At 44.7% G+C, this 26092-nt stretch overlaps 1 protein-coding gene and 1 long non-coding RNA gene across 5 annotated transcripts in view; both read right to left on the reverse strand.

Moving 5' to 3' along the window:
* The window catches only part of LOC310635416, a 790193-nt gene that overhangs the window by 671858 nt on the left and 92243 nt on the right, over positions 1-26092 (reverse strand). The window lies entirely within an intron of this gene.
* Positions 2402-16707, reverse strand: GATA2 (GATA binding protein 2; the record flags this gene model as incomplete). Of its 4 annotated transcripts, none has more annotated exons than XM_083356505.1 (5): positions 2402-3687; positions 5226-5351; positions 11239-11381; positions 14631-15257; positions 16479-16707. In XM_083356505.1, 5 exons carry the CDS (start codon positions 16705-16707, stop codon positions 3388-3390), a joined length of 1425 nt encoding a protein of 474 aa, XP_083212631.1. In that variant the 3' UTR covers positions 2402-3387. The 4 variants fall into 4 exon arrangements, with proteins under 4 accessions (XP_083212631.1, XP_083212632.1, XP_083212630.1 ...); XM_083356506.1 differs by having other exon boundaries at positions 5226-5309; positions 11239-11384; XM_083356504.1 differs by having other exon boundaries at positions 11239-11384.

Genomic DNA, 26092 nt, shown 5'->3' on the forward strand with positions numbered 1-26092 from the left:
TAAGCCAATTTTTTTTAAAAAAAACAGAAAATACTGCCAAATCTTTATGCTGATAAAACTACAAAATAATTTAAATCCTGACTGTGGTTCTTTTATGCTGCAGTGACTGACAATCTATTGCACTTTGTCAACCTTGGACTTGGTCCAGCAAGCATTTGTGATGTGCAGCCTCAGTCTTCCTAAAAGGAGGGCCCGAGTAGGCCTCGCCTGTGACAGGGCAGCAGTCCTACTGGGTGGATTTGTTTCCTAGCATTATCTTCTCCCTCATTCTCTCACCCAGCCACTCCCACCCACTTCTGACCCTCACAGAATCTGAACTGGTTACTACAAAAGGTGGATAACTGTACCATATACGTTAAAAATTCCCTTTCCTCACATACACACACACACACACACACACACACATGCACCCAAATCAAGGAAAAGGGGTAAATAATTTCCATCTTGGCTAAGAGAAATTAATATTTATCCCAGGTGGAATTTCTTTCAGGTTTTGGTTTGGGGGTTTCTTGTGGGGCTTTTTTTTCTGGGGGGGCATTCTGTCATTTCTATTTCTTCACAAAGTGCAACTACATTATTCCTACAGAAACCAAAAGAGCGAGAAAAGGCATTTGCTTGGAATGCTTGGCCCTTTGTACCAAAAACTGAATTACAGACTTAGGAGGAAGCAGAAACAAACAAAACACTTGGATTTTTGTTTTAAGCAGACTTTTTGCAGTTAAAAATACAAGTTGGGCTTGACTTGGAAAAAAAATTGAAAAAAATACAATTAAAAACTTGCCACAGAGTTAGCTTTATGCGATTTACATTATCAATCCCCTTTGTTAATTGGGGTCATTTTTTTCCATCAGAAATATAGCTACATATGTACATCATATGTTATATATTGGACCTTGTGATCATGAAAGTCATCAGATCATAACAATCAATAGAATACATTTCACACTGGCAAGAGCTTTATTTTCAGCTGTTTACGTACAGTATGGTTTCAGAATGGGAGACAACTTTGTTTCTGAACACTTGTGATTTTCTTTAAAAACAAATCTATCTATCTACCTATATATATATATATATATATATATGCTATAGGAAACCATATACCCCATTTTCCCCATGAGCAGATCACTTTCCCTTGATGTTGCTACATCTGATCTATCAGAAGAGTTGAAAATATCTTTGTTTCCCCATCTTGCAGATCTTCATTTACTTGCTTTTCACCTCTAGTCAAGCAGATCATTTGTCACAACATCTGTGCCTACAGGTGGCCAATTCCATCTCTGCTTGGCCAAAATGTTAATAAGATAGTATGAGATGAACTATATGTTTATATCTCTTGGACAAATTTCTTAGGAAAACAGATTAAACTGAACCACCATGAGCGTTCCTTTTAAGCTGTTTGTCTTAAAGGGTTTTCCTTCTGCCATGAACTGAAATTACCGTATGTGTTTAATCTAACAACATAGACCTCTAGAGCAGTGTTTCTCAACCTTGGCGCTTTAAGATATATGGACTTCGATTCCCAGAATTCCCCAGCCAGCCAGTTGACTGGGAAATTCTGGGAGTTGGTCTACAAACCAAGTTTTGGGAGCTGGTCTACAAATTTAAAAGTTCTGTTTAAAGATTGAGAAACATTGTCATAAAGAAAGGGTGACAGTTACCTAGCAGCACAGGTGTTTCGTATATCAAAGGTTTCATAGATTCAATACTTGGCACCTCCCATTAAACAATCTTACAGAAGAAAAAGGAAAAGCTGCAGAAGACAACTGCTGCAGAATATAGCTGCTGCAATGAACACCACTGAGTTGGTTGGTCTATGTAAGGCAGTTCATTAACTTCTTCATCTGTCTTTGCATAATATGGATAATCAACCTAATGGGAGAAATGCCTTCGAAGAGAAATTGTGAGTCCTAATGCAAGATGTTAGCCCAGATTTTCAACACAACAGACTGAACCGTGGAAGGAGCTGAAGAGCTGGGGGCCCCACATTATCATTAAGGTCCACCTACTGATTCTTTTAGTTCCTTTGCATTCAATAGAGAGATGTCTTGGGATGTCCCTGCTCTCCAATAGAATAGTCATAAGTCATATTGGTTGAGGACATAGTAACTGTAGCCTAACTGGGGAGAAGACAACAAGCTGTAGATTCTGGGCGAAGACAATGAAATACATTATGAGAAGCTACCTGATGGTCTATGCTGACTTGCAATCAAAAGAGCAAAGAAGAAGCCCTTGGGACAGGCTAAATGGTTTGAGGTGGGAATGCCCTATATCAGGGGTAGGCAACCTCAGCTCTTTTATGACTCATGGACTTCAACTCCCACAATTCCTGAGTCAGCTATGCTTGTGGGAGTTGAAGTCCATGAGTCATAAAAGAGCCGAGGTTGCCTACCCCTGCCCTATATCAACCCACTAGCTGTCCACACACATTCTTAAAAGAAGTATGGTGAGAAAGACATCCAGATTCCCTTTATTTTATTCTTAAGCCACAGCAAGATTGTTCCCTACGGAAAACCGTTTGTCCAGTGGATCTGCTCTCTTGTAGAATGCCACGCTTTTACATCAAGATATTCACATTGAGAAAGAGACCACAGAAATTATGTCTGAATAACCCATGCCTGAGACTATCGTAACCAATGTTAAAGCCAACTGCTTCCCTCTCTGACACATATTCCCTTCCTAGTAGATTTCTTTAAAAAAAAATCTAACAGCAATGAAGAGAAACAAAAATGTGGCCATTAAGCAATAAAAATAATAATTAGAAAAACTGTTTTCTACTAGGTTGCATGTTTCTTTAAACAAAATAAAAAATAAAAGATCCATAAATTCATGCAAGAGTTTTGAAGCTCTTTCTGGAGCACAAGAGCAAAATAAATAATTATTTTGTGTGTGTGTGTGACTGGTTTCTTAAAAAGTAGATTTTTTTTAATAAAGTTGTCCATTATTCCTCCCCACAAAACACAATCCATGGTAGAAATCCAGCAAGGGGTGGCTTCTACTGAACTTCCTCTGCTTCAGGAGACGGCTAATCTCTTTACAATATTCACAGTAATGAACAAAGAGAAAGGAAAGCTGGCTCTAGTTTCTTTCACCACTTTGGCCACCCCTTCCCTTCCACTGGGGCAAGCAGGTATCGTATCAAACAGATGAGTTCCTCTTTCTCCTTTTACCTGAGGGAGCAAAGTGCATAACAGGCACCATTAAGCATTTCTGCAGAAGACCCATCATTGCAAAGTTTCCGTTTAGCACAAGGAGTTGAATTCTACTGGAACAAGATCCCCTTTTACTTTCCTTTCTTTCTTCCTTATATTCTCTTTCCTGGGCAAAGTCTTTCCTTCCTGTCATCTTAGGCAAAGCCCAATGCTGGAAGTCTGTGAGGGTCATTAAACTCTATCCCATAGCTGTGACCATGCTGGATGGATGTGGATGCCCAAATGAGATGCTGGAAGATGGGTGAATGGGGGTAGGTGTTGGGAGGATATGTCCAGAGTGGCTGAAGGGTGGCAAGTGGCCCATTGGCGTCATGTGACTAGCCAGGGCAGCAGCACTGAAAGGTGAGGACTTCTCCTGCATGCATTTAGACAGTTCCTCAAAACATTCAGAGCCTTTCTTGCTCTTCTTGGATTTGTTGGACATTTTCCTATTTCTGGTCTGAATCCCTTCCTTCTTCATGGTCAGAGGCCTGTTCACCTGAAAGAAATGAGAAAATCAGGCTCCTGCAAGCAAAGTGATCTCTTTTTTTGTGCACAAAGAAAAATATTTAAACAGCCCCCTAAATCTTCCCTGAGAAGCAGTCCTTTTGTGCCCTCCTCCCCCTATTAAGAGCCTTGGTGGAGCAGTGGGCTAATGCCTCCTTAAGTAACACCAGCTGCCTGCAATTAGTGCAGGTTCGCATCCCACCAGGCTCAAGGTTGACTCAGCCTTCCATCCTTCCGAGGTAGGTAAAATGAGGACCCAGATTGTTGGGGGCAATTAAGCTGACTTTGTAATAATGCCGCTTGGGGGTGTGTGTGAAAGCCCTAATAAGCAGGTATATACATAGAATGAAGGCTACTGCTAAGCTTGTAAGCCGCCCTGAGTCTTCAGAGAAGGGCGGGATATAAATGAAATAAAAATAAATAAAATAAATAAATAAATAAAATAATCCAGCATTATACATATACATATACATATACATATACATATACATATACATATACATATACATATACATACATACATACATACATACATACATACATATATATATATATATATATATATATATATATATATATATATATATATAATATTCAATTTTGTTCTCCCAGCAACTTGTGTTTTATAAATTATAAATTTATTGGATAAAACCACACCAACCTCAGTATAATCCAGTTGCTTTCACTCTTCCTTAACCTGGCTCTTTTAACAATCAATCAACTCTATATCCTTAGATATTTTGCGTGTATGGGGTGTACATACACCTTCAAGTCAATCTTGACTCCTGGCAACTATAAGGACAGGTTCATGCAGGGGGTTTTGGCAATATTTTTGGAAGTGGTTTGCCACTGCCGCCTTCATAGGGCTGAGCGTGTGACTGACCCCAAACCCGTCACGTGGCTTCAATGCCTAAAGTTGGATTACAATTTATAATCTATCAGTTTTCAATCCAGTGTCTGTAACTACTACACCAAATTGGCTTTCATATCTGCATATGAATCTCTACCTCTGTCTGTATACACACAGAATATTCTGCACACATTTCTACACTGACTTCATACCTGGAGTTTTAAAACTCCTTCACCGTGCCCTATATATATGCTCATATAGATCCAATATTTTCTCCTTGAACCTAGCCTGGATTTTTAAGATTAATTTAATTGCTGTTTTGTTTTGAAGCACCAGCTTACATAAAAACCATTCATTATATAAATGTGTGTTAAATATCCTTTGCATTTCTTACAGTAGAGAAGAAATGAATATGCTTTAGCAATAACTGTGAGTTATAACTCTCTTTTGCCTAGATTATATAGGCTTTAGAAGCCAAGCTAACACATTGTAATGTTATTGAACCCAGCATCACTATGCCAACAAAGAATGATTATGACTTCCCCAGGGAACATTAAAGAAGGGGTTTTTTTCCAAAATGTCCCTTTGCAATGAATGCAAAGGCTAGTGGACAGCAGGCAGTTAAGGCATCAATCTCAGCTAAGCAAGCAAAAGAAGACACAAGGCAAGAAAATACTCACATTGTGCAATTTGTAATACAGTCCACAGGCATTACAAACTGGATCCCCATTGGCATTACGTCGCCATAAAGTGGTGGTGGTGGTTTGGCAGTTAGCGCAGCACGTTCCGGCTCTCCTAGCTGCTGACTAATTAAAGATGAAAATATATATATATTGGAGAAGATGTTCTTTCAGTTTTAACCGATGCATTACTTTTAAATTAGATATGAAATATTCAATCGTCTTCTCTTAAAAGTCTTTATTATTTTGCTTTGTGCCTTTGTCACTCAAACATACATGGATTCTCAGTGTGTGGATAATTTGAATTCCATACCCAACTCAAAATCAAAGGGGATGAATGCTTATTAATGTCCCCATTTCTTTGCCAGTGTTGGATAGCTTCAGGCATTTAGGAAACACTGTCTCCCCACTCCCCTTCCAAGCAGTTGTCCTCTCATCCTTTGCACATGGGCAGGGGAAGTCAAGTAGCCAATGAATGGTAAATTATAGCTATGCATGAAGAACCCCAGGGTTATGTCAGAAATCAGAGAAAGTTCTTTAAGTGAGAACACATCTAAAAATCCAGAGACAGAGCCTGTCAGCCAGTTATGGGGTCAGGCTTGTAGAGGGATATTCTTTTCATTGGCTTTCTCCACCTCTGATGCCCTCCAGATATATTGGGTCTACAATTCCCAGAATTCTAATTCAACTTCCTAAAACTATTATATCACAGGTGAAGAGTGGCAAGTTGGAAAAGAATGAATATGTAGGCCAATTAGCTGAACTATACAGATAACTACTCACGCACTACTCTTTCCTTTTCTTATTCTACTTCATCATTTTAACTCATTTTCTCCCGGCCAGCCTCACTTCCAACCTCAGAACTGGAGTAGGCAAAATCTTCTTAAAGGACCAGAACACAAAGCTAAGCACAGGTGAATGTATCGTAATTCCCTTAACTAAGCAACTTTGGGCATAAAAATGTCAATCTTGCTTTTCTATGAGGGGGAGCCTCAAGAAAACCTACAGGATCATTGTGAAGACTATTCAAACCATCCAGAAGATAAAGTCTCAGATACACTCAGAGTTGGACCGAGAAGCCTAGGGCACGGTCTTTGAGTTTATCCAACATAAATTTGAATCTCTACCTCCTGAAGTAATGGACAGTCCTCAGAACTGGAAGCAAAGCCACTTGGGTTTGAGATCCAGGTCCCCTGAGCTGTTAAGTCTGCCCAGGAGGTGACCTGCAGTTGGATTCATGAGATGGTGATAGAGGGTATTGTTTCTTTGGCTTTGAAGGAGGTGGTGATATATTTCCATGAGACCTAACAATCCCAATTGTGGTGCCTGGGAGTGGGGGCACAGCATTATAGTGGTTTTCCTCTTTTTCTGTAGTCAACATTGATGGGGAGAGGTCAAGCCTACAGTTCCTCATTTGTGCAGTGCCTCAGGGCTTGGAATTCTTCCCCATCTGTTGAACATCTATATGACTGCTGGGTGTGATCATGAGGTTCCTCTATCCAGTCAGGAATCCTTAAATTAATTACCAAATACAGAACCTTAATTCTAACTCCCCTCTGCATTTATTTGTTTGCTATTCTTATGGCATATTCAAATGCCAAGACATTACAAATATCAGACTTTTAATTAGCGAGTGTATTTTCACCATCACTCATAAAAACAAGGTAAATTAAACTCTATGTAAATGCCCCATTTCAGATTAATAAGGACCAAAGTGCTTTAATCCCTTCAAAGACAAATTTAATTATTTAATTTTAATAACTTGCAATTTAAGGATTTGGAATATTTAGGCTACTTGTTCCGGTACTTAATACTCTGCCTCAGCAACTTGATTGCAATAATAAGGATCTATAAGGCTGCACTGAAAAAGCGTTCAGTATATTTTCTTCAACGTAACTACCATATTTGTAAAGATGGTGCTGGTACAGCTGTACTACAGCTTTCACTTTAGTATATAACAGATAACTGTCTCTTCCTAAGTTAAAAGAAGTAAATGAAACTGGCCCTCATGAATTTGCTATACTTTAGCAAACAAATACCAGCCTAACAGTAGCATCTATCGATAAGCTCATTTGTTCTATAAATCTTTGTATTCAGGCAGAAGTTTTGAGCAGCTTAAATAATAATAGTAATAATACTACTGTACTAATAATACATTGCTGTACTAATATATGGCAAGATTACTATGAATTCCAATAGGAATTGCATTAACTTTTGCTTGGCCCTAAATGGGGGGGGGGACTGATTTTGTACATGAAAGTAAGGTTTGCATTCAGACAAAGTGCCTTCCCCTCCTTAAATTGGTACTTGGCGGAGTGACCCATAACCCTGAAAACAATAGGGTCATTTCAGAAGTTTTTAAGAGTAGAAGAAAATTCTTTTGCAAAAGAATCTTTGGTAAGAAAGGGTTCCTATTTCAGGAAATATTTTTGTCCCCTCTTTGAGGCCGTATGTGGAAATATAGATGCTTTTTCTCCACATAAAATATTTAGTCTGTGAGAGAGGCCTTTTAAAATCAAATTAATTTTGGTGTTGATTTTGGAAGCAGCCACGCAATAATACCACAGCGGCTATATAACCCTGATTTATTGAAAATGTAAATCAGACCAAATTTCTCATCATTTAGATCAGACTCTCAAGTTTAGAGGCTGGTGGGTTCATTCTAATCTTGAGAAAATGGTGAGGGCATTATCACCAGAGGTGAGAGTTTTGGTGATTTGGTTCAGAAAACTTCACTGATTTAGTTCAAAGGGGGAAACATCAAATATAAGGCACCAAATCACCAGAATGCAACCAACCCTATCTGCAAGTTCCATTTCTCAAAATTCCTCTTCTGATTATTATCTCCTTTTGGTGAGCAGCTAGGATTACTCCCAAACAGACCATCAGCGATGCAACAAGCCATCTTTTTTTATCTGACACTTAGACGCATTCTTGAAAATAAAGATGGAGCCTGCTATTGGTGTTAAAGCATGAGAACTGTGCATTTTAAAATATTAATATTTTTCAAAAATCTCAAAATGAAGAACAGGGAGGAGAGCCCGGGAGGTAGCAAGGTGAAGCAGCCACAAATAAATGTGGTAAAAGTTCTTTAATCTAAATTTGGAGTCCCATAAAACAGGCTTTGTTAATACATTGTACTAATATTCTGTCCAATCTCCACTACAAGACAAGACTAGTCTAAAAATGGTGATCATGTCGGAGAATTATGGAAATTGTAGTTTTAAAAAATCTGGAAGCACATGGCAGTTAAGAGCGGCTAATTTTACTATGTATACCACATACTAATACTTTCCCTCCCATTATAATATATTCTAAGAATTATCTACTTTTCACATTCAATTTTTCATGAATCTTGCACAATTTTCTTTTACAAATTCAAGAATAAGAAGAAATTTATAAATATATTCCTCTACTTCAACAGATAACTATTACTGATATCCCACTGATTTCAGTGGGACTCACACTAAACCAGGCTGTGTACAACTTTATATAATAGAATCATACACTTCAATAGTAAAAAAGGAAAATCAACGACTGTAACTAGCACACACATTAAAAGGATGTAGAATATAGCTGACCATTTAAAAATTCAGTATAGTTGAATGTGCCATCTATGTCAAGTAGCAGAATTTAAAATACCTTTAAGGTTAACTGAGAGAATAACAGACATAATCCTTTCTGACAATTCTCCTACATAAGACTAACTGGAATTAATCGGCATATAAACAACATAGGAGAAGAAAGAATGTTATTTTATTTTTATTTTTTTTAAATGCGACCAGGAATACACTGGAGAAACCACAATTATATTATTTTGCTAAGACAGTTTTCTGATGCTGTTTGTAAAAAAACTGCCTTAAAACAAGTTGCATCTGTTTTATCCATATAGTTTAGTCTACTCTAAATACTAATTTGGCCCTGAGAAAAATCTCTCCTATGCATCTAACTAATTTTTTTTAAGTTACCAACAATTGAACCTCCAACTATCTGCATGGAAGAAAAAAAAGTGCTCTACCACTGATCTAAAGCTAGTGCCAATCTGTATGATTGTAAGCCTGAGAACTCTTACTAAGCTGATCCACTGGAAATGCAACAAGGTCTAAGAAAAGGGGATACCTAAACTAGTCAAGTATGCTTCCTTTTCTTGTTGGAACCCCATAAAAGATTACTGCTGCCAGGAACTTCTGAGTCTAAAATTGTGTTTCCCAACCCTGGCCACTTGAAGTTGTAGGGACTTCAACGTGGCTGGCTGGGGAATTCTGGCAGTTGAAGTCCACACATTTTCAAGTGGCCAAAGTTGGGAACACTGGATTAAGAGATGCCAACCAGTGTATCAACTGATGCAATGAGGCACCTGCTAGAATAGGTTAATTCTCTTATCAGGCTATAGGGTTAGGACAAGATATATATAAATGGTCCCCTTTCTATTCAGACTTCCAATTTTTTCTTGTTTCAAGATGCGACAAGATAAAATCAGGTTTTAAAATGCATCTTATTTTTCAGCAGACAAGAGAATGATAACTGTATTGATTTGCTCTGAATTTTAAATTTGCCTTCTCCCTGATCCAATAATTAACACACACATACACACCTCTAGAAACTCACCTGCTAAAAAGCCATACTTGTGGAAAAAAGAGAGAGCTATGTTTGCATATTTAGGATTGCTTATTCCTTATTCCTACTAGACACTGGCCCTTAACTCTGGACCTTATCCCATTTAGTCTGGCATGGAGTTTGCCCTGTCAGAGACAATAACATTTCCCTGTTGCCTCAACATTTTTCTAGTTCTGTCAATCACTTCAGAAGAAAAGTAAGTCATTAAGACAACCACCCGCTTGAAGTTCTAACCCTTAAAAATCCTCTGCGTCCTGTCCCAGCATTAGATCATTAGAACTGTTCCTTCAGCCTTATAATCATTCTGGAAAAACGCCTCCTGCCAAAAAGAAAGGGCATTTTTGGTCCCCCCCCTAAATCACATTGTTCCGTCTGTGTGTGTGTGTGTGTGTTTTCTCCTTTTTAAACAAATATTTGTACAGCAGAGCATATTTGCAATTTCAAAACAGACTGCCTGAATAGCATGGCCTGCCTATAGAAACTCTTTAAAGCTTTTAGAGCCAGGAAACAGATACACAAAGTTTCCTTATCTTCAGAATACAGATATCCGGATAGGAAACTACTACCAGGAGCTGAGAATTTTTTTCAAAAATTAAAAAAATCAACAACCCTGAAATGAAAATACAAAGTATAGGTGACTCCATGGAAAAATAATCAGCCTTTGAAAAGGGCAATCAGAGGATCGCTTCTAAAGAAAGCTAATGTTAGTTTTACCATGGAATCTCTGACTACAAAATCATCCAAATAATGACTGAACAGACAGAAACAGCTTTGACTCATCTATTATTTTTATATATTTTTTAATACTTTCTGCTTTGGGTGACTTTTTGTACTGTTCAGCTGGGAGGGCAGGCAAGAGTGATTCTTTCAGTTTGAGCATCCATCTGACCTGTCCAAGAGGTCAAATGAATTGAAGCTGTCTTTTCTGGATAAAAGAGGCAGAATAATGTACAGGAAGAAGTAGGCTGATTTAATTGGGCACATACTCTCAAACAGACAAGAATGTGCTACAAAGGTACAGACAGACAGAACATAAGTACGGGAGGCAATGTATGTCTTTACCAGCAGCCTACTTGATAAGATCGTTGTACGGGCAATAAATCACAGGACTTCTAAAGCTGCAGTCAAGAATACACTAAGAGTATACAAATGCATACACATATCCCCATATGAAATAGCCACTGTTTTATATTCTGGTGTGTAAATTACTAGTCATTTGTTCCTAGGCTATTCTGTGACCTCTCCGTCACACAACCTTCATGTGCAGACCGTATCTGGCTTCCATGCAAGCACCGAACCCCACAGATGGGTCAGGTTGCACCCTCTTCCTTCATAGGCATTTTGTGGTCCCATGAAACCATTTTGCCCCGAACCTGATAGAGAAACAGGCACCTACCAGTCTCCGCTTAGGTTTAATGAGAGGTCGGTTTTGACCGTTCATTTTGTGGTACAGCCCGCAGGCGTTACACAGGTAATGCCCGGTACCGTCTCTTCTCCAGAGAGGAGTAGCAGTAGCTCCACAGTTGACACACTCTCTGCCTTCTAAATGGAAACACGAAGAAACCGGATTTCTTTCTTTAAAAACAAATTCACAAAAGCTTTTTGCATTGTCCATTTAGGTAAGATTCCAGATATCAAAACAGCACATTATTCAGTTTATTTAAAAGGGAAGGAAAAAGACAGGTCAGTGACACAACATTTATAGAACGTATAATAATGGTAAGGACATGTAGTTTTCAAGCATTTATTTTCTCATGTAACAATAATGCTGTCTAACCTAGGCAGTGGTATTTTTTATTACAGCTGCCACATGAGAAAACAGACTCTGTTCCAAAATGTAGAGTCATATGCTATTCTTTCCTCCCTCTTCTCTCCAACATCTGAGAAGTAATATTGGAACTGAAACAAGAATACAGAATCTTTGTTCATTAATGTTTTGGAGTTAGAGAAAAATTATCTTCCTCTGGCTTGCCCAATTCTTTTTTTTCCCCCTTGTAAATGTTGCACCCTTTAGAATGAAGCACAATTAACTTTTGTTTCTGGGCATTCCATATACCCTCATATCCAAAATCTAATTTATTATGCATTCTCTTTGTTATCGGCTTAAGATTGATCTGGCTCAAAATGCTTAAACATGGCTGCTTGTTCAACAGGAGTCTTTTTTAAAAGGAGAAGGGGGTGGGGGCAAGCATATTAACTAAAAGTTCATTTGTTTGAGAGCAAGGAAATTCTTTGAGCAGAGCTTATGCAAATCATACAGTATTTAATGCAGAGGAAATACACTTTGGCAGTAACTTGAGCTGGCCATACTAAGTTCAGCTGTGTCTGTGTCTCCTTTAATCTATGGAGTGGGTGGTTTTTAAACAGCCCTGGCTGGAGTGAAAAATGAGGGACCTCTGGGAAGCCAGGAGTTCCTAGCTTTTGTCCCTCCTTAAGCAGGAAGCTGCAGGAGTCGCCTTGTCGTGAGTCCCGCTTTTGCTACAAAAACATTCAGTGGTCACGAACTCTCCCCAGTTTCATCTACAAGTCAGGACTGTAGGAATACTTGCATCTAATAAACAGTTGTAGATATGGCAAAGGAGGACAGACGTTGTGGGAGGAAGGTTGAAACCAAATTTCCCAGTGATTCCTATTGCAATGGAGAGCAATTTATAAAAGTAGACGATTTTAAAAAAACAAAAAAAAAACAACAAAAAATATTTTATCTCTGTTGCATATAACGCAAAATTCCAGAATTTCTTTAAAGAGGATAATCCAAACAGAGAAGCAACAAAAAGTACTGCACTTTTCTTGCATTGTTGCTAAAAGTAGTCATGTGTCTGAATTGCTAGCCAGGTTGAAAAGAGGTGCAAATATATCTTGTTTTGTTTTTCTTTGATATCACGCTAAATTTCATCTTTACTGATAAAGCCACTACAACAATACTGCATTAATATAAAAATAGTCTATGTTTGGTTTCATGTGAATGTTACTTATTACACTGAATGTCTTTCTAAAAAGAAATCAAAGTAATAAGAGCATCTTTGGCTTGAAATCTGTAAAAGTAATGACAGGCAAATAAGTTGCAGGTTTAACAAATAGATGAACTGGAGTTAACTAACACATATGAGTTTCCTGCAGTTTATTAGATTCGTTTAAGTTATCGTTTAAAAGGTACTTTGGAAGCCTGCACTCCTATGTAAACTATATTTGAACTTTGCCCTTCGTATGATCTGGAGGAAGCAAAGTTCTGTAGAGGTTTTAAGAAAATGACTTTGTAAATTTCAATTCTTAACAGCTGAGTCTTTATGAAGTCCCTTGTTTAATGAATAGGAACTTTATTGTAAGTTAACAAAAAATTACAATAAAGTTCATCTTTATTAAGCAGGTAATAAATTAACTAGAATTTTCAATAATGGAGATCCCGCTCAAAAGAATATAAGGCATATCAGGTTTTTCCAATGAATTCAGCTGCCCCAGACTTTCATGGGGTTGCATTAAGAGGTTTAGCAATATAAATTCTTATTTGCATAATTCAGATCTACGTATGAACTTTGTGTATCTTTTTTTCCCATGGATTATGGCAGGTTTTGGGCCCAGCAATGAGTAAATTCTATGGAGATCAATGGCTGGAACAAAAAGAGAGACCTTGCTTGCCAACTAATTAACAAAAACCAAAATTATGAAAGATAAACTGGAAATGCCCTTGTGTTCCACAGTCTCAGAAAGACTGCTGATAACTTAATTTTGTTACATGCTCTCACTAAAACATAGGAATATGGAAATCCCTTTAAATCTGATTCAGACATTTTAAAACTGGTCAGTGACACACAAAAGCCTTTTTAAGGCTTATCCTTTAACATATTTAACCACACTGTTGAGTAGAGTTTTTTTAAGAAATGACCCAACTCCTGAAGCCCAGGGATACCTGCAATGATGATTGTTATGTTCCTGGATTTTATTACAGTTACAGGATCAAAGTGGTGATTCGTTTATTTGGAATTATCAAACTAGGGCTGAATAGCGAATAAGACTTAAGTATTCATTTAAGTTCTGCTAAGATTGTGTTAGTGTGTTTAAAAAATTAACTCCTTCATTAGTCCAATATATTTGGGGAGAGGACTAGTATTTTTAATGTAGAACAAATCACAACCGACCTATATTTTAATGCCTAAAACATTTCAATCAAAACTGTTGCCCTTATTAAATACTTGCACAAATTTTTACCTGCTTAAATACTGTACAATTCTTACTTTGTGAATTATCTAACCAGAAGAAACCGCAGAGTCCTGCAGTTCACAAGGAAGAACAACTCCTTCTCAGACCCAGAGCCTTATATTACGGCAACGATTATTAACAATATACGGCTGTTATTTTTTTTTTTAACAGGGGGATTTAATACGCTTACGCCATTTATGCCACGCTTACCCAAGAGACAGCAAGACAAAGCAGCAAAGGGTTCAAGATGCAAAAAAAAAAAGGGGGGGGGTTTCCAACGCTTCTCTGATACGTGGGTTAATTAAACCAGCGTTTCCCAACCTTAGGAACTTGAAGATGCGTGGACTTCAACTCCCAGAATTCCCCAGCCAGCATAGCTGGCTGGGGAATTCTGGGAGTTGAAGTCCACGCATCTTCAAGTTCCTAAGGTTGGGAAACGCTGAATTAAACAATCGCACCAGAGCAGCTCTTACACTCACCCCCCCACAAACACCCCCCACCCCGATCTCTGCACCCCCACCCCGCGATCCAAAAGGCGGGCGAGCTCAACCAGGCTTTCCGGAAGAGGGTCGAGAGGGGGAGCGGTCTTACCTGAGCAGGACCTGGCTTTGCTCCTCTGCTTTGGGGTGAAGCTGGAGGCGGGGCCCCCGAGGAAGCTGCCCGGGTGGAAGAGGCTGCCGCCGTAGTCGTGGGCGGCGGGCACGTAGGAAGGGTAGGTGGGGATCGGGTGGTGCGTGGAGGGCTGCGCGCCCATGGAAGCGGCCAGGCTGCTGCGCAGCGGGCTGGCGCTCTCCATCTTCATGCCGTCCGCCAGGGCCACCTGGTACTTGAGGGGTTCCTTGTCGTCTTGCCGGCCGCTGCCGGCCGAAGCCGAGGCCGGCGAGGCGGCGCTGCTGCCCGCGTTGGGGTCCGGCGAGACTTCCTTGGGCGGCGTAGGCGGGAAGCCGAAGAGGTGCGAGGCCGAGTGCGAGGCCGGCGTGAGCGAGGAGGCCGAGGCGGCGCTCGAAGCGGAGCCGCCGCCGCCTCCGGGGTAGACCGAGAGGGCGCCGGGAGGCGCGCCGGCCGCCGAAGGGTGCAAGGGCCCCTTGGTGAAAGGGTTCACCGTCCAGGGGTTGTGGTGGTGAGCCGCCGAGAGCGCCGCTTTGCCGCTGTCCAGCCAAGGCAGGCCGGGGCTGTGGAGCAAGTGAGGCCGGCACATTTGGCCGCCGGTCAGACGGGCTGGGAAGGAGGAAAAGGCGCCAGTCAGCCAGGCCAAACGCCCCGGGGTTAAAATGCCAACTCCCCGCTCTCGATCCCCTCCCCAGATTGCCCTCCTGCTGGGACAGGGCTTGCTGGACAAGCAGACTCTACACACACAAACACACAAACACACAAACACACACACACACACACACACCCTCTTGACCTCTCCGTCCCAGACCCGCCAACGTGAAGATCGGTTCCCAAATCCCCAACCCGGGTCCGAATTGGAGGAGGGCAGTGGCTCAGATGCGTTTCCCGAGCCCTCTGGAACCCGCCGAGGCGAGCCAGCTGAAACGCGGGCCCCGTTCTTTGCCGTCTCTCACGCAAAACAGGCAAAATGTCTTAAAGGTGCGGGCGGAAAAAGCCAGCTAGGGCCTCCTCGGGAAATCGGGGGTGGGGGGTGGGGTGGGGTGGGGGGTGTTAGGAGAAAAATATGCAAATATGTATACTTGTCCACTACTCTTCTTTCCCCCCCCAGTCTATCTGGGACCCCTACCCACCCACCCCCACACTAGATCAAGCGTAAATGACGGGAAGCAGCGCCGGGCGGGCGGCTTACATCGCCCCACGGCTCCACAATCGGACGCCAAAACTAGCTGGAACGTGGAGGGAAGTAAAATGTCAACCGGAGTAGGCTGACAAGCAAAGAACAGGCGTTTTCCCCCCCCTTGCTGCTGCTTCCCGGAGAGGCTTGCAGACAGGCGGCATATGGACACTCGGGTGCCCGGTGTCTGTTTTGCGAAATTTTTTTTTTCCTATTTTGCAAAAAAAAAAAAAAAAAACTGGCCTCCAAAGAGAGCTATTTGCACCCCCACGGTTCTTATACGGACACTGAGAAAGGACAAACATTGAAAACTGTTTCAAATTACGTTAGTCTTCGTATCCGGAAAACGGGCCTGTCTTGCGGCTGCGAAATTCATTTAATAACCCTCTCTTCCTCCACGCACAAGGACGTCGCTTCCCTTTTTTATTCTCCCCCCCCACCCCCGCCGACAATTAAAAGCAGCACCCAAAGTGGCGAGCTAAGGCTTTTCTAGGATTATGCCCACCCTGGCCCACCCCCACCCCCACCACCCCTTTTTCACTTATTGCTGCTTTGCCAGAAACCTTCCGGCCGCTTCTCCCCCCAGATCAGCAGGAGGCCGAGGCAGAAAAGGGGAAGCGAGGAAAGGGGCGACGGGGAAGGCAAAAAATTACCGTGTGCCTGGCTGTAGGAAACTCTGGCTCTGGCGTGGGCTGAGTTGGCGTAATACGGGTTGCCCTGGGAGTCCAGATGGTTAAAAAAGACGTCCACTTCGTCCGGAGGTAGGAGCTGCGCCGGTTCCATGTAGTTGTGAGCCAGTCCCGGGTGGTGACTCTCCGGGTGCTGCCCATTCAGCACGGCGTGATGGGCCATCCAGCGTGGCTGGTCCGTAGCTACCTCCATTTCGGTGGGGTTCTTCCCACTCCGCCCCTAGCCCCCGCCTCCCTCCAACCCCAAACCGTTTTGCCTGAGTTTCGTTGGGCTTCAAATCGCAGAGATCTCAGAAAGTAGCGAGGTGGCCTTGGAAGGGGGGGAGGGGGAGGGGAAAAAAAAAAAGCAAAGGTGTCTCTCTTTGAAGGCGAGAAGCTGCGGAGAGGGGTTCCGGTTGCCACACACTTGGGATCACCACCTGTAAGAAGGAGGGAGAGATGAGTACACGGCGGGCCTTTGGAAGGGGGTACACTGAAGAGACCGCGGCGGAGACTGCTCTACTCGGGGAAACGCGGAAGAGGGGGGAGGCGGGCACACAGATCCCGGCGAAAGCGATCCCCTCCCCGGCCTTTGCATCCTCATTAGGCTGCCCTCTCCGCTAAGGATACGGCCGGAACGACCTCCTGTAACCATAACAATACGGGATAGAAGGCAGGTCTTTGATCTACATTTGTCTACGAAGGAGTTCGGACTGACATTTTCCCAAAGATCCTAAACTCACAGAAAGGGGTGAAGGAAGGCATTTATATTCCTGCAAAACAAAACCAGGCGCCGCTCTGTCCTCCCCACACCAGCCCCAGCATTCAGCTCATCAACATACTTACGAGGAGATCTTCCAAGCAAACTGAATCGAACTCCAAATGTTTGAAAAGTTTCTTTAGGTCGTAAACCGGAGGGGGGGGCGTGGGTGAGTGGGTGGGGAGGGAGGGAGTGGGGTGACGGATGATTGTTTGGAGGATGGAAATGCAAAAAAAAAAAAGCGCGAGAGAGGAGGATTGGATGGAGGCTCTTACTCAGATGGCAAGCTCCACTTATTCTGGCCTTTTTTGTAACATCCCCAAAGCATCCTGTGTCAGCTCTGGCGCCAGCTGGACTCAGTTCAGTAGACATGAACTAGGGGCTACGCACAGGCTAAGAACCTCCGTCCAGCCAATCAGCAGCTCGGCGTCTAGTCTCGCCTTGCCATTGGCCCCGGAAAATCCATTCCCTCGTTTGCTCCAAACAGCTAAAAAGTGCTGAACCCGCCAAAGAGAAAGACGCTCGGCCCCCCCTCCTCCTTTTCCCCCGCCCCCACCGGCGCACACACCCTCCACGGTCCTTTCGACTTCACTCTGCGATAACTTTTGAGATAGCCCCACTCCAACTCTCTCCTCTATCGGAGGAGCTTCTTTTTTTAAAAAAAAAACCCAACACGAGGATTTCACCCACTTGAGTGCCCGGCCCACATCGAAATTTTAAAATCCGCAGCGGGGCACTAAATCACCCCGAGTGGCTTGAGGGAGGGGGGGTTAAGGCTTCGAGCAAAGATATTTCACCAGGTGTCGGGCGGGAGGCAGAGCAAAGGATGGAGAAGAGGGAGCTTACGAAATATCCCCAGGTTTGAAAAACAGAATATTTGTTAGAGACACACACACGCAAAAAAAAAATCCTATCGACCCAACATTTTAAAACGCGAATAATTATGTGCTTGATTTAAATCGAACACTTCTGTTGGGTAATTCATGAAAACACCCCACAACTGAAACCTGAAGTTAGTGTTTATGTGTGAATATCTTTAACTTTGGGGTCATAATTGTGCATGCCCAGTTTCTTTTTTCCTAGTTGCAGTCAGCTCATTGTATTTGTTGAAGTGTATTTTTCTTCCGAAACGGTAGGCTAGCATTGGTTATAAGAAACCTCGACTTATTTGAAACTGCAAATAACTTTGTAGTAGAAAACCAAATACAACACAAGTAGTCGACTTTGGAAGTAATTATATGTATGAATCTTGGGTATAAATAAGTATAATTCTGATTTTTTTTAAAAAAAACTTAATATTTTGATTCAAACAGAAAGAACAGAGTTACTTTGAAAGCATAAACCTTTCAGAAATCAGCCTTTTTATAAACAAACACAAAACCAACTGGAATAGCTGGTCTAGAATTCCTTGCATTCAGTAAGGTCAAAGGAAATCTGGACATGTCCAGGTCCCAAAAAAGAAAAATCACACCTATATTATTTCATGTGCACATTTCATTTTTCACTTCTTGTAACTGACGGAAAGCAGTGTAACAGAATGGGCCCTCCCTTTTTAAATTCTACACGTGCTTTAACTACATGAAGATACACTCTTAGCGACCTGGTGTTTTAAAACCCTCGAAATCTTCTTTCTGTTGGCTTGAAGCTATAGGGGCTTTCAGCTTAAATAAACGGCTCCTAACAGCCGCCAGTTGGGTGGCTAGGAAGACCTGGCAGCGGACTCCGCCGCCTTCGCTCGGCGCCTTCCAAGGTAAAACAAACCTAGGAAAGATCGCTTCGAAACACACCAAACAACTGATTGGCGAAAAACCTGTTTCAAAATAATTCCTCCCTCCCCCCACCACCCCCACCACCTTCAAATCAATTACCCACTTAAGGACAACCATTATTTGGCGGCATTTTTACATTAAGCCATTTATTATGACTGTCGGGTTTTCTTAAAAAAAAAAAAGCTTGATAGTTAAAAGTCTTTTTTAAAAAAAACAACACACGAGCAACGGAGGCGCCCCCCCTCCAGTTTCGCTGGGGAAGCTTCTTGAGCTTTCCAACTCTCCTGCCCACCGGCGAAGGGCTACTAATCCTCGGAGCAGCAGCGCCGCGGTCCTCTCCGAGCCTCCCAGGTTAGGAACCCGGCCCTGGCGCCTCGGCTGCTTCCTGGCTCCGGGACCAGATCCCCGGTCCCGCTTCTACTAAGTCCAGCACGTTGGCGAGCCGGGTCCAATGGCTTCGCTCGTCCCTCTCCCTTTGGAGGCTGACTCCTTCTGCGTGTCAAGGGCTGCAGGAGAGAGAAGGGGGCTCCGTCCGCTTCCCCCTAGCAGCGAAAGGAGCAAAGGGCGCCTGCCGGGATCGCGCCGGGTCGGCCCGGCTCCTGTGCAGTGGAGATCGGATTCCCCTTCGCGCCTTCTCCTAGTGAAGGAAGCATGAAGCCCTCCGACCTCCGCGAGAGATCCGCTTCCCAAACCCTTAATGGCAATGGGCAGCGAGACTGACGGGCAGCCTAGAGGATTTCTCTCGCTTTGGGAGGGTTGGTCTCTTCCACGCCGAGCCCTGGGGAAGCCGGACAGGTCTTTTTGAGTTGTGCAAAATTTCGAACTTCCAGGAACTCTCACTCTTTACCGGACGGAGGTTATTTTTTTAATATGTCCATTGTTATATCCACTAGATTCCATTTTAATGACAGCCTACTACTTCCGTCTGTTCCCCTTTCGGTTGTTTCTGAAGAGACCGTTCGCACACGTCCGCGGCTGCCAGTCAGGTCTGCAACTTGTTGCTAGATTATTGGGGGGACCTCTGGCTTCTCCCGTGCAGACTCAGAGGTGATCACCAGGTGTTTTGCTACACAAATTCCACCACACACACACACCCCCGCACGTACCCGGGAGAAAATCCCCCCACACACTCTGTACATACCCGGGAGAAAATCCCACAGCCCACAGCCAAACGTTGCAGATTGTGTGGAGCGGGAACTCTTGATAGGCAGCGAATGAAGCCTGTACGGAGATCTCTCCCACCCGGCAATGTGTGGGTGGGTAGATGAAAGGGTGTGTGTAGGGGATTCACGGTAACTAACTTTTTTCCCCCTTTCCCATTAGCTATACCCCAGGTTTTTCCTTTCACTTTCGCGCAGCCCAATCCTAGGTGCTTCTGACTAAATTTAAGAGAGCTTCTTAATCCCTAGTCAGGGTGCTTAATGTCCCCTTTTCCTTTCCGTTGCGGTCGTTTGCCTCTGCCTTCCCTTGCGCAATCAGGGCAGGATTTAGCCCGTTTCAGTTAAGTGCTGACAGAACTTCTGACAGCAAAATCAACTCTCCTCACCAGCCCCCTTCTCGCTCCCCGCCAGCCTCTCTCTTTGGATCCCCTCCTTATTCCTAAAGCGAGGTGGGGTTGGTGCTGCATCCGAACCTAAACTGGCGCGAAGGGTGGCCACGAAGGGGGTTGGTTTGCAGAGCAAGAGAAGATGCGCTTGTTGAAGCCGATCTCAGCGAAGTTGCCGAGAGCTTCTTCTGAACGCAAAAAAATCCCCAGCTCTCCTCCCCTACCCCCCCCCACCTCCCCGCCCCGCGCGCTTTTCTTCTAGTTGAGGATCCCTTTCTTTGTATTTGGCCCTTTTGCCCCCTTTCCTGTTCCAGAAAGCATGCAGGCCCTGGGCTAGGCGGAGATTTGAAGAGGCCTTTGTAGGCCTTTCTGACTTCATCTCGCCTCCTCCTCGTTCTTCGGAATCCTTAAGGCGATCAGATCAATTGGAACTCACCCACAGCGGAGACCCAGGTTCTCCCACCTGTAGGGAGGACGGCAGGGAAAGGCTGATCGGAAGAGTAACTCGGTGTAATTCCACCCTATAAAACCAGAGTACTTTCATCTCTGAGGCCTCAGTAGAAGGTACCCAGGCAAGTAACACAGGCATAGGCGCCCGCACACACCGAAATGCATCTTGTTCTCTGGGAATACTAAGTATTTCTCAGCTGAAAATCGTTTCTTTCTTTCCAGAGAAAGACTTTTCAATGACCTAGAAACATGTGTTCTGCCTATCTGTCCATCTTTCCTTCTTTTAGGAAAGGGGTATAGTATATTTTACAACAATGGAGCTTGTGGCACCTTTTAAAGTCTAAAAGATTAATTATGGCAAATCAGGCATCTTCATCGTTCTAAATGAGGGATTACATAAAGCCATTTTAGACACATTTATTATGCTCCAGAAAACCAAGATTACCTCAGGATTGCAACTTTTCTCCCAGAAGGAGATTAAGAAACTGGTAGTTTGAATTAATTCCAAATCTGCCAGAAATGCCCCACAGAGTTTTCTTCCTTTGTCACCCTGGACATTAGCCAATTTTTGAAAAAGAAACCACCACCTTTTGATAAGAGTTGTGAAGAACTCAGGCAAACTCTTCCGAAATGCAACACCCTTGTGCCAAACGAGTCTTTCCAGCCTCTTCTTTAAGGGCTGGAAAGCGCCAGGTAAACACGGAATCAACCAGCTTTTTACTTATGGACCAAATTAATACATTCACTTTTTTAGCTACTTCCACCCTAAGAAAAGTTCAGGTTTTACCATTTGTGGACCAAATGTCTCAGGGGGGCAAGGGTTATTTTTAAAATAGATGCTTGATTGGTTTAAATGGGACTGAAACAAGAATGAACATATAGCCCCCCAAATGTAAGAGGGAAGAAACTATACACTTCTCCCCAGTATCAGAAGTGATATTCAGTGCTAGCAAGTAGGCCCAACGGATAGGATCTATGATGGCCCTGATATTGCCCTCCTGGCTATTACTTGAAACCCCTCCCCACCTTCCTTCCTTCCTTCCTTGCATTTCTCTTAACATTCCCTGGACCTCTAAACAGAAGGCAGCTATGGCGCCTTTTATTTGGGGGCGCTAAAGGAGACGTAATCCATTTGGTATAAACTCATTGGTGTAAATGAAACCAGCGTCAGTACGAATTATCTATAACATAAAATGAGCAGGAGAGCGAAACAGGCAGGCAAACAAACAAACAAACATCTTTCAACTCCTTCAGACGTTACTGGAGTAGCGAGGGAGACACTCTGTAAACTTTCAACTTAGGCAGGACTCTTCTCTTCCCCTTTTCTCCTCCTCTCTCCGAAGAGTCGCGTGCATCTGGAAAGCTTGCATCTTTGCCCACTGGACAAAATGGAAATGGTGGCCAAATGTTTCCTTCTCTCCCCGCTTCCCCTCCCCCCCCCCCGATTCCCACACCCTTCCTTTCTCTTCTCGCTCTGGGTATAATCTTCCAAATATACTTCTAGGTGATCTCGGACAAGAATGAAATGGAACCTCTCCTTATATGGCGATACGGTCGGTGCACACGCTAATCTAGAACGGTGTAGCTTTACGTGTGGCGCGCGTTGTCCGAATCGGCGGCGCTGACCGGCAGGCAGCGCCCTTCCTAGAATCCTTGAGGTGCCAATCCCTTTTTGTACGGAAAGTAAGAAAAGGCTTTCCGAGGAAGAGAATTTGGTGGGGAGGCTAAGATCGGGGGGGCATGACCCCCTATTTGCGGGGATAGGATTAAGCTAGGTTAAAATCACAAATACCTGTCGAACGTATGAAATCCCGCATTCCCACGATAGATGGGGGATGGGATGGGTGGGGGAAGAGGCGGGGGTAAAGCTAGTTTTCGTAAAGATTTGGGGACAAGGCAAACAAGAGGCAAAACAACAGTCAGGGTTAGCCTCCTCCGTGGACCTTTCCCCACGCAGCAAGGAAGGGCGGGTCCTTCACCTCCCTCCTGTCTTTGGACCCCCGCATAAGGGGAGAGGGAAAATCCCACCTTTCTGAAGGGAGGGGAAAGGGAGGATTGACTGGCAGTAACTGGGCAATAGGAGTCTAGTTCTCCCAAATGGGCGGCCCCAGTCAGGGAGACGCCTGGACTCTGACGTCACCGGCCGCTGCCAAATTCGCCCGGAAATGAACTTGTTAATAATAACCCCCCCCTCCCCAAACGCTACTACGTCGCCCTTCTTCTGCCTTCCTTCTCCCCATAGCAGCCAGGGATCTGAACCCTCCGCCACCCTTCTCCCGCTCGCCCGTTGCCTTTCGGTCACCTTCCCACCCAGACAAAACAATTCCAGATTCTAGAACGAGGCAGCCGGGAAGGCGCACTCCAGCTGCCGCCCCGACCTCCTGCCCCCCCCCCTTCCCCTGCCCTCCAGCTTCCTAGCGGGCATCCCGCCCCGGGTCGGTGCGGGGAGAAGGGCAAGTGCCGGGGAGGGGATCAGTGCTGGAACTGGGACGCTGCCTCTTTGAATTCCTTTCCAGCCTCCTCTTCCTCCGCTGCCCCCAGCTCCCCCACCCCCTCCCTTCCTCTTTGCACGTTATTCCCAGGAAAGACCTCATTTCAAAGCGGAGAGCGAGCAGCCGCCAACCTCCGGGCGGGGGAAAGCCGGCGTGGCAAGGGCACCGACCCACGAATCCTTCTGCGGCAGAAGCAGGGAGGCCGAACCGAGGCTGCGAGGAACCCACGCAGCCAGACCAGGCCACTCCTCTTTTCCCACGGCTGGAAACCGAGAAGACAAGCGACATTCTTGCAGCAGATCCTGCCCGGCAGATGGGAGGTCTGGAGTCTAGAAGGCGCCCCCTTGTCCTTCAGGGTCATTGGACGCCTGGGGACAAAGGTGCCGCTGGACCTCAGCACATCCCCGCCAGCCCCAGGTTGCAAGACGAGCAAGCCCCTCCCGGGCCCGGAGGCTGCTGCTTTCCCCCTGTCCCCTTCCAAACCAACCTTTCTGGTTTTCCCACAAAGCTTCTGCTTCTCATCCGAACTTACAGATCCCGCGCTCGCGCTAGCTACGCACAAAGACCCACACATGTTGAGGTGGGGATTTGTGAGCGCGCCGGTGCGCGCGCTTGGTTGGGATCGACACAATGCAGCCAGCCACGTTCGGAAACGGCAGACTCGGATCTACCAAATTGAGTCCGGAAAGGAGGTGCAGAGGGGAGAAGATCCCACCACTCCCTGAGACTGTGGTTGCCTTGGAATCGGGGGACAAAACGAGGCCAACCCGAGTCAAAGGTTGTGGCAGCGAGAGAGTAACTACTAAAGAAAACTCACCCACTACCTCTGCCAGGCGTGGGGGTGGGGGTGGGGGAGAGAGAAGGTGCCCTTTTAATAAATTTCCTTCTTCTTTTCATATTACGTGTAACAGAACGTTAATTAAAATAAAAGCGTGCGAAAGGGAAAAAAAGCACTGTTTTTAAGAACTCCCTGACAATAAAGCTCAAGCAAAAAGTTTAAACATTTTGATTGGGGCATCTTTTTCCTGCCCGCTTCCAGGTTAAACAACACCGCGAGATTCAGGGGCCGACAGAGCAAGATTTTAATTACCAAGTGAGCCACAGCGTTTTTTGTATCAGATATCACAAAACATTCCAGCAACCATATCGCGATTATCACTGAAATCTGATGGGATAAAAGGAAATGTCACTGCGGCATCCCTCTGGCTAACAGCATCATTCGGTTAATACTGACATTAATACATTCGTAGCCATTATCAATTAAAATGTTTTTTTAAAAAAAAAATTATCACATTTCCCCACAGGCAACAGACAGGCCTGAGCTTTCTGTGGGGAAGGGGAAGGTTTGTTTTAGACAAGTGATAAAATCTCAGTTAACGAGCTGATAATTCGCCTTTGTTTGTTTTAAAAGACAAATTGTAAAGATTAATCAAGGTGGCTGATTTATGGAAATAGGGGGGGAGAGAGAGAGAAAGACCCCCAAACTGCTCAGGAAACTCCCCTGAAGCTGCGGGTCAGGTTACTCTACAGCCAGTTCTTGATCAGCGCTGAATTAGTGCCCCCCCTCCCTGACAAAACTGGGCACCCGCCGGGAAAGGAAAGGGCATCCCGCTGCAAACACAAGCAGATTAAAAGGCAAAAAAACCCCACTCTACCCCACTCCCAACCCCACCCACGAATCTCACAGGGCTCCCCATACTCCTTCTTCCAGCTTTCATCATTCATTACTGGGTTACTGTTGCTGTTCTTGTTACAATGAACACCATCATGATCATCATCATCATGATGATCACCACCACCATCGATACGGTTGCTAGTAGCAGCTGCCTTTTCCTTTAAAAAAAACAAAACAAAACAAAACACACGAGCAACGGAGGCGCCCCCCCCGCCCTCCAGTTTCGCTGGGGAAGCTTCTTGAGCTTTCCAACTCTCCTGCCCACCGGCGAAGGGCTACTAATCCTCGGAGCAGCAGCGCCGCGGTCCTCTCCGAGCCTCCCAGGTTAGGAACCCGGCCCTGGCGCCTCGGCTGCTTCCTGGCTCCGGGACCAGATCCCCGGTCCCGCTTCTATTAAGTCCAGCAGGTTGGCGAGCCGGGTCCAATGGCTTCGCCTTTTGCAAGCTGGCTCCTTCTGCTCCTTCTCAAGGGCTCCTTCTCAAGGGCGGCAGGAGAGAGAGGAGGGGGCTCCCTCCGCTTCCCGCTAGCAGCGAAAGGAGCAAAGGGCGCCAGTCCGGATCGCGCCGTGTTGGCCCGGCTCCTGTGCAAGTGGAGCTCGGCTTCCCGCTTCCTCGCAACCAAGGAAGCCGCGCGTTCTTCCATTAAACGCCTTCTTCCAGTGCCCGACCCGGGTGCCACCAGGGCTCTTCGCGGCTCTTGCTTTCTCAACTCTGGGCCGCGAGGAGTCCTGCTTCTTGGGAGGGCGGGGTGTGTCGGGAGAGAGAGAGGGGAGGCGATCTCTCTTTTCAATGCCTCGGTGCAGCCGGCTCCGAACAAGGAAGCCGCCGAGCGGGATGTCTTCTGGTCCGTGAACGCGGCGCGTTGGGGCCTCTGATTAAATTAGTTCCTTGCTCGCTGAAACCCGCAC

This window comes from Vipera ursinii (assembly GCF_947247035.1).
Source record: "Vipera ursinii genome assembly, chromosome: 2".
Classification (NCBI taxonomy): domain Eukaryota; kingdom Metazoa; phylum Chordata; class Lepidosauria; order Squamata; family Viperidae; genus Vipera; species Vipera ursinii.